Below are 8,569 nucleotides of genomic sequence, written 5' to 3' on the forward strand. Positions count from 1 at the left end.
CCCTGTCTACGGCAGGGGGGTTGGAACTCGATGATCTTCAAGGTCCCTTCCAACCTAAACCATTCTATGATTCTATGATTCTATCTACTTTTACCCTCAGAAATCTAGCACAAGTACTTTTAAGCTTAGGAGAAATCTAGTCAATCAACAGTAAAACCCTTTCATCATGTTTAAGATCCCAGTTTCCTCCAATGCTTGGTGATTTTATACTAAAGTTTCAATGGCTGCTCGTGTTCACCAAACTTTTTAAAGGATTGTACTTCTCTGATGCTTAACTCTTCAAAGGGCTGTCCTGTTCCACAGCTTGTGGGTTAAATAACGTGATCTGGCATTTCCTAAGAGTACAGATAGTCACCACATGTAGCCTGAAAAATCTGACTATGGATCTGGACCTAGAAGGACAAAGCAAAGCATTTGTTTATTTCAAGAAAACCAAACATAAAATATTACAAGAGCAGATTTTAAAACCTTGCTCTAAAAAGACAAAAAGGAGGATATAAATTTGCATGAGAAACAGTCAAAGAACCCATGATGTATGTACATAGCACACCATTTAGCTGGTGATGGGTTTGTTTACTTTCCTCATTAATCATGAGTTGATGGCTGAATTCCAATGAACTAAAAAGCATAATAGCAGATATTTTTTTTTTGCCTCTTATTTCAGTTATTGAATTCAAATTAAGTTTATTCACCTTCACAAACAAATAAATTACAAATAATAAAACTTGCTACATTTCACATCTGTTCTCTTACTTTATGCTTTTCTTTCTGTTTCTTTTCCTTAACAGAGATTTACTGACAAAGAGGCTCTGGGCTCCCAAAAGAGTTAACAGAATTTCCTACAACTTGGTCCTCTCCCGAAGACTTATAATACTTTGCCTTTAGAGTCATGAACTTTCTGATAACATCCCAAAGAGAGATATGGGGTCTGTGATACAAAAGCAACAGGTAATACTGAAAAAAGTATTCAGGAATTTCCTGGGGGATATTCCAGGAGGCATCAGAAAGTCTTAAGAAAGAACGGTATAAAGAAAGAAAAAAATAACAAAAAATCAGAAACACTAGATTATGCGCAGATAAAAGATCACGTCAAAGAGCTACACAATTTCTTCTGAAAAAGTCATTTTGGATCACTTTCCTTGGTATATACACTGCTTAAGTGTGACTTTTAATTGCTTTCAGCCAACTACTTCTAGTCCTATATTCAACACATTATCCCCACATTAGATTTTAACTCACTTCATTTAATACAGCTTCTTTTATACATCTCAACTAAAAATTCTATGCTATTTTAATAGCGCTGGATGGGGAAATCACAGGCTGCAAGGTAAAGAAGAAAACCCTGCATCCAATGAACCCCGCAACCACTGGCAAATCTGCCTTTTCTCATGTTCTTTTCTGCTGGCATTTCTATGAGCAGATAATGACACTTATTTTCAACGATTACAACCTATATGGTCCTTAATTTTATTTCCGTGCGCTGCCTAGAATACAGTTATTTACTTTGATTAAGCTCTCTGGCTAAAAACTAACTTTGCTTGTATTCAGTGAAGAACAGCAAAATCTCTGCATTCCAAAGAAAGGAAAACAGCAAACTTGAATCATAAACTTGGCATTACCACTACAGATTTGCAACATATGGTAATTTGCCTCTAGTTCTCTTGCACATGCTGACCAAAATAACCCATTGAAACAGAAATGCCCCAAGCTGTAAGAATACAAAAAAAAAAAAGAAAGCTAAGTCCCAGACATTTTACATGGGTCCCCAGCTGTAAGGAGTTTATCCATAAAGTGTAAATTTCAGTCTCTGAAAACAAGCACATTTCCAAACCCACATTTATTTTTTCCTTAGTGCCTAACGTAGACATAAGCTACCTTTGTAATTAGTGTATATGATTTGAACTAACAGTGCCTAGCACAATGCTGCAGGCGCTGCTGCACTACAAACACATTATAATAATACAAAAACCCTCTCAGATTTCTCAGAGTTGGACACAGCCAATTGTGTGGGCTTGACTGCAAAAAAAAAATTATCCTAACAAAAGTGACTGAGGCTTTTGAGGTTTTCTGCTTGAGAGGTTTGGGGCATTTTTGGGAATGACTCCGGAATAAAAGAACAGTTTTTGCATTTATGGTTTGGGAAGTGATATTTAGATATGCAGCTAATACATCAAAGATTCCTGCAGTGAAGCACCAGGGCATATCAGCTTAGTGAGACGCACCACATCCAGAATTCATGAACTAGCAGAAACCCAGGCTCATCGGTGCACGCAGAGCAATACCATATAGAACCAGGCTAGTCCAGATGCAGCACAGATGTATTAGCTTGGCGGAGCGTGCAAGCTAATAAGCCTCAGTTCTCAGCAGGGCTTACCAGGTCGATGCTGATACGAGGGTAATTGAGCTTTGCTGCAGCTCAAACCAGTAAGTCCTTCAGGACCCTGTGTCAGCCCTTCCTGCATACACCTGAATTGACTTAGGGATGCTGGCTTGGACTTCTTGCACTGTTGTTCACCCCATTTTGGGTTCCTGGCTTACCTCGAGCCAAGTAAGCTTGGGTCTGTCCCTATGTGACTGTAGCTTTTCATAAAATGCAAATTCAGGGAGCTGACCAAAGCTCTTGACAATAAAATCACTCTGGTTTTGGTCTGGAAAAAACCTACTGCAGGTGGGACAGCTCCAGAAGTAAACACAGAGCTGGAGAGGTCAGAGAAGGTTAGAGATGCATCAAAAACTGTGACGCTTCCAACCTGACCTTGCCCAATAGCAAGGTCACTGGTAACAGTGGTCCACATGCTTTCAGTCCTTGCTCTTTCCAGCAGCAGTACCAATTAGAGTGTCACGTGGTTACTGCCCACCAGAATAAGACCATCCATGCTAACATTTAAGTTTTTCTTTCCTTCTCTCCTGCCTTATCCCCTCATGCTGAGGGCATAATGACAAAATGTAGAATTTAGCCTTAATTGGATCTCTGCAATGTTATCACCTGAATTAGCTCCCCCATGAATAATTATCAGTGCCTGGAGGCTGACAAATTGCTTCCCTCTACTTCATGATTGTCAGGAATTTCAAATTATATGCCAAGCATGGGGGGGGAAAATGAAAATGAAAAGCCTAGAGAAGCATAATTATTAAGATTATTAAGATATTTGGCATGGAGTCCCATAGTGTCCCTGAGTCCCAGCGAGGTGAGTGACAGCAAGAACCTTGGTAGGGGCAACTGGGGAACTCCCAGTCTTTCAGCCAGCAATGACTATGGCGATAGACTTGCACAGTCAAAGCAAAACTATAATGAGTGCAACCACATGGCTCACAGTCAGGCAGTTCCCGCGTTATTCACTACTCCATTTAAGATGTGTACATCAGCTTGTTTAGCATCTCATCCGCATATTTGATCTTGCTATGTGGACGGTAAATTCTTTGTAGATAGAAGTGTAAACATATGCAAGGGGATAGCAGCAGATTGTCATGCATTTAGAACAGCATCTAATTTTCCTTGCTTTGTAAGAACAAGGTCTTGGGGAAAAAGTGCTCTTTGTGGGAATAATTATTCCATGTCTGGGCAAGACCTCACACAGGAACGCAATGCATCACTACACCACCATACCCATCTCAAATATCAAAAGAGCTGACAACTGGTAAGAAATCTTCATCTCATAAAAACAAATCACTATAAAAGTATAATGCCCTTTGAAAATGGCTTGAAATGATCAGATTAAGCAATAGGACTTTATCCAATTCTCACAGAAATGATGCTGTGCTTGTAAGATTGATGCATTTCTCAGTTCAGTTCAATTCAGTTCTTCAAACTTCCTTCCCACCTTGCCAAACCCACAACACACAAGTCAGGCATGGAGAAAGTAGCTGCCGACATATTCCCAGGAGAAAGCTCTCCCTGCTCACCTGACATACAGTGACCTCTTCTGATTAGTCCTCAGGGAGCCGGACCCAGAACTCATGCTGTGATTCATCATCTGCTCACGCAGGTCATGGATTTTTGCCTCAAACCGAGCGTACTCTAAAGAGATAAAAAAAACAGAGAATAAAGATATTTTAGTTTTCTTGACCTATATAATCATTAGGGCTGCTAAATGCAAATGAATGTTAAATTAATGAATGTAAGGCATGTCCTGAAAATTGAGGTCTAACAGAACCTCGCATTAATATATTTTCTTAGGTAAATATATGACCTCTTTATTGTGGTACGTGAACGTTTCAGCACTGACTGCGTGAAAATGTACATAGTTAGACCCTCTCTCCTGCAGTTTCAGGAAAGGAAAGGAGGTTTCAAGTGTGTTGCCAAATACCTTTTAGCCTGCAAAAAGGATGTTGAAGCAGTTTTCCACTGTATCCTTCCTCCTTCCAAAGAATAAGATACCTTTTTAAGGGTAGTGGGATGATGCACTGAAGTCACTAATGAGTCAAGCATTTAGTGTAAAATCCCACTGAACGGAAGGAGATACATCAAAGCCTAATTATCCCTGAAGCCTGAAGCAGCTGTGAAATTGTTGTATGAGCAATAAGGCACCTTATTTACCCAGCCCACTGCAGACCGGGCTCTCTTTCCTTTAAATAGGTGGAGCCATATGTGGGTCTTAGGGTGGGTGATCCCAGAAACTCCAGACCTGTTTGAACTGCGTAAGAATGGCACAAAACCAGTTTCCAGACCTTGTTCTCCTCCATAGCTCTGCTGGTAGCTTTGTAAAACATTGTGACCTGCAGACCAGCAACATGGGACCAGCACTAGGGCAAGGATTCAGGTAGAGGTGTATCATTTAGTGAGGCTCCTCTCTGAAAGGATGCATCCCTTGCACAGCCTGGTCAATGGTCCCTCCTGCAGGCGCATTCCCCCCCACTCATTGTGTGACCTAATGGGCTGACTTTTGAGTTTCAAGAGGAAAAGTTGAAGTTTTGGAAACAAGCTCTAATTCCTTGAAACCAACAACCTACAGGCAATGCTCCAGCAACAGAGTGTCATAATTCAACCTAAACCTGGGAAATCTACCAACGCGAGCTAGCAGACTAACTTGAGGGGGCGTACAAAATCCATTTCAGTGAGTCAGTGACACTTTGAAGAGTAAGAAGTTGCAGACTGATGCCAGCAAAGAGAAGAAGATGTTCCCTGTGCCTCAATGTTTTATTTCGCTGCCTGCTTCAAAAGGGGGGTCTACATTTCCCCACAGCAAGTTTGGAGCAGAAGTGAAACCAGCACGCAAGGTTTCCTCCCTTAAAGGATGGAGGTCCATCCCACCAGATCACACCACCTCTCAGCTTAAGCAAATAAATCTTTACTATGCATTTATAACCTCCTGGTCAGCTCCCTGTGCGTTACTGTTTGAGCTATGCGAGAATGCTGTAAGGCAGTAATATTCTCATTTTCTCCTTGCAGAAATCTCAGCATTATTTTTGTTTGATCATTTGCTGCTCACACTGGCTCACTTCCCAGAATATCTAGATGCTTTGCAACAACAACTATTTCATTTTATTCAGTGCCCTTTAACTTTTCATTGGATAGTAACATCTGACCTTTCCAAGATCCCACATTTTGCATAGACACTAGTTACCTTCAAGCTGGCTTAGCAGGGTGGTTTGATTTGGACTTTCGTGTTTGGGTTTTTTCCCTTCTTTGTCTTCTTCCTTGATGCATTTTAACTCCCTTACCATTGAGCTTCTTTGGCATTACCTACTGAGTTTTTTAAGTGACAGTGGCTACTTTGCTGATCAGCTGGGAACCACTGCTGGGGTATAAGGCTCTTCAGTCCTCCTACATACATATGACTTCACTGACTGCAGCTGAAATTCTGCGTATCAGGAGAAGAGACACTCCTACATGCAGACTGTATTTCAGATATATTCTGTAGCTTGTTTCTTTCACCTAGAGTACATCTTCAGACTTCTCAGTGATTTAAAAACCCAAATCCTCAGCGGAACTAAGGCTTCTACAAACCTGTATTGTTTTTAAAAGTGGAGTTTAGTTTTGAAGAGTTTATTTCACTGTAGGATTTAAGTTTGCTTTATGTGAGTCATATTTGTTTTATTCCCCCACTCTAGAATCTATTTAGTAAATAATAATCTTCTGAGCAGGGCTTTGTTCAACTTATATTTCATTATAACAGATTTAACATTTCTTCTTGGCAAATAGGAAAGGTGATCTTAAAACCAAAAAGTTTGCGTTTCTCTTTGTACAATGTCAGTCTTCTGCATACAGACAGAATACTACAATTTTAAGGGTTGTTACTAGGTTTCTTTCATGTGTGGTGGATACACTGAAGAAGACAGTAAACACAGAGTGTAATTTAGCTTCTTTGATGTTTTACATCTGGGTGAGGCCAAAGATATGAATGATTTACACCAGAGCAGCTGTAATCGCAGCTTTCCCTTTAATAAGCAACCATATCCCAGGCAGACTCTGTATGTGAGGTGTGGGAGTAACTCCCAGATTTAGACACCGATCTGGTGAGTGAGAAGACTGAAAATTTGACTCTCTCCAGCACAGCATCCAGCTATTTGCAACTTGAACACCAGCTCAGGAGATACTCAGATGACTACAGCTTGGTCAGATGGTGATATTATAGCTTGTGTTCTAACTTCAAAGTGCACTTGTAATTTAACTCATTTTAATTGGCTGTAAATTTATTCTGAATTTAATAATGTCTCTTTTTTTTCTGGAAGACATTTTGAAACCACAACATATCTTAAAAGTTGTCTAATAAGCGTGTGATGGAAGTTCAGGGTTCAAGTTACTGCTCCCTGCTTGATATAAAAATGTACTGAAGTACTAATGACAGTTTGATTACTTTGTGTTCTTGAGATTTTTTTCCTTTGGATTGAAATACACAAATAATTTAAAAATAACCAAATCTATGGGCCTATATTTCTCCATAGTACCTTCTTTATTTTTATGCATCAAAAAATACTGAAATGTACACCTGTCCCTTTCTCTGGACAAATGCCTGGACAGAAAATAGCAAGGCCATCAATGCAGGTAGTATTTAACCCATCTCAGATGAAGCTTCTTTAATCTCAGCCCTCCTAGTTCTCCTGCTGATGCCTAGATACTACAGTGATGGCTGCATTTGAAATGTGAGCAGAAAAAGAAAGGGTGATGCTCCATTTCTGCCATCCGAACTGCTACAGTAGTCCTGCCCCAAGAAAAAAGTTCTTTTTTCTTAACACTTCTTCATATATGGAGTCATTACAGAGGAGCTGTTTGCTAATAGCTTTGCATTTGCTAGGTGCGAATAAGTGTCAGTGCTAAAGTCCAGAGGAAAAAAAATCATGCTTCCTTCAAATTCATCACTGAATCTGAATAACACACTTGCAAGGCTCCTACACAATTAAAAGGACACTGAGGTTGTGACATGCTGACATGAAATACAGTTAAAGCTGATTCACTAATTTCATGACCTTTAAAGAAAGGGAGAACAAAGAATGTATTGCTGCTGGAGTGCATCATTAGTGAAATCTGCCGATTTTATGTACCAAAATCCATCTACAAAGGTCCTACCCGTTGCCTGATTCACTAATGATGTAACTAACTGGTAGCTTAAGAAATTGATAAAGTTATGCATGAGACTAAAAGGGCAAATGGGTGACCAAACTGTAACCTACACTGTTGCTGGGGTCAGACCAGATGATATAGTGGTATGTGCTGGTCTGTAGCTCTGGAAATGCTGTAAGAAACAGGGCAGATGAGACAGAGGGAGGGGTTTGTTCATACTCCGCTTTATTGCTGGCTCAGGGCTGACAGCACTGTAGGTAGACCTGAATTTAACCATCCCAAGGGTACAAATACAACTTGCTACCCTTGGAGATGTGGAGCTAGAGCCATTGGTTGTGAGAGGAGATCGCTGCCATGAGGAACAGCCTGGCTTCAGGGACAGCAAGGCCATTTTCAGGGCTCTGGCATTAACACGTTGGGCTCTCCCCAGCAGTGCTGTCCCAAGTGAGTGCCCACTTTTCCAGGGATCTGTTTTCTAAAATTGTCTCTGCTCAACTCCCTGGGCATCAGGAGAGAGAGTCAGCTTGAATTGCTACCGTGTGAATTGTCCCCTCCCCAAGCCCAACCAAGGCCAAAACTGAGTGCATTCATTAAATAGACACCAGTTTGAATAACTGACATTTGTCTGCTTCACACAGGACTCGTTAGGTGTTTTACCTTCTACCTCATTCCGACAGCTTGCCAAATGCTGTATCCAGGATTCCCACATACTCGAACCTTAAAATATCAGTGCAATCATTTGCCTTTCCAAAGCACTTGCACATGTTTGGTGAGGTAGACACGCTGGAGGGGAGGGATGCCATCCAGAGGGACCTGGACAGGCTGGAGAGGTGGGCCCATGCCAACCTCATGCAGTTCAACAAGGCCAAGTGCAAAGTCCTACATCTGGGTCAGGGCAATCCCAAGCACAAATACAGGCTCGGTGGGGAATGGCTGGAGAGCAGCCCTGAGGAGAAGGACCTGGGTGTGCTGATTGACCAGAAGCTCAGCACGAGCCAGCAATGTGTGATTGCAGCCCAGAAGGCCAACCGCATCCTGGGTTGCATCAGAAGAAGTGTGGCCAGCAGG

At 41.2% G+C, this 8,569-nt stretch overlaps 1 protein-coding gene across 3 annotated transcripts in view; it reads right to left on the reverse strand.

Annotated features, from left to right (window-relative positions):
- DLG2 (discs, large homolog 2 (Drosophila)) overlaps nt 1–8,569 on the reverse strand; it is a 673,110-nt gene that overhangs the window by 92,977 nt on the left and 571,564 nt on the right. For all 3 annotated transcript variants that reach the window (XM_009881201.1, XM_009881200.1, XM_009881198.1), the window contains one exon: nt 3,904–4,018. In XM_009881201.1, the coding sequence (XP_009879503.1) occupies nt 3,904–4,018 (115 nt within the window). The remainder of the gene's footprint in view (nt 1–3,903; nt 4,019–8,569) is intronic.

The sequence above is a fragment of the Charadrius vociferus genome, unplaced genomic scaffold, assembly GCF_000708025.1.
Source record: "Charadrius vociferus isolate BGI_N301 unplaced genomic scaffold, ASM70802v2 scaffold1, whole genome shotgun sequence".
Taxonomy (NCBI): domain Eukaryota; kingdom Metazoa; phylum Chordata; class Aves; order Charadriiformes; family Charadriidae; genus Charadrius; species Charadrius vociferus.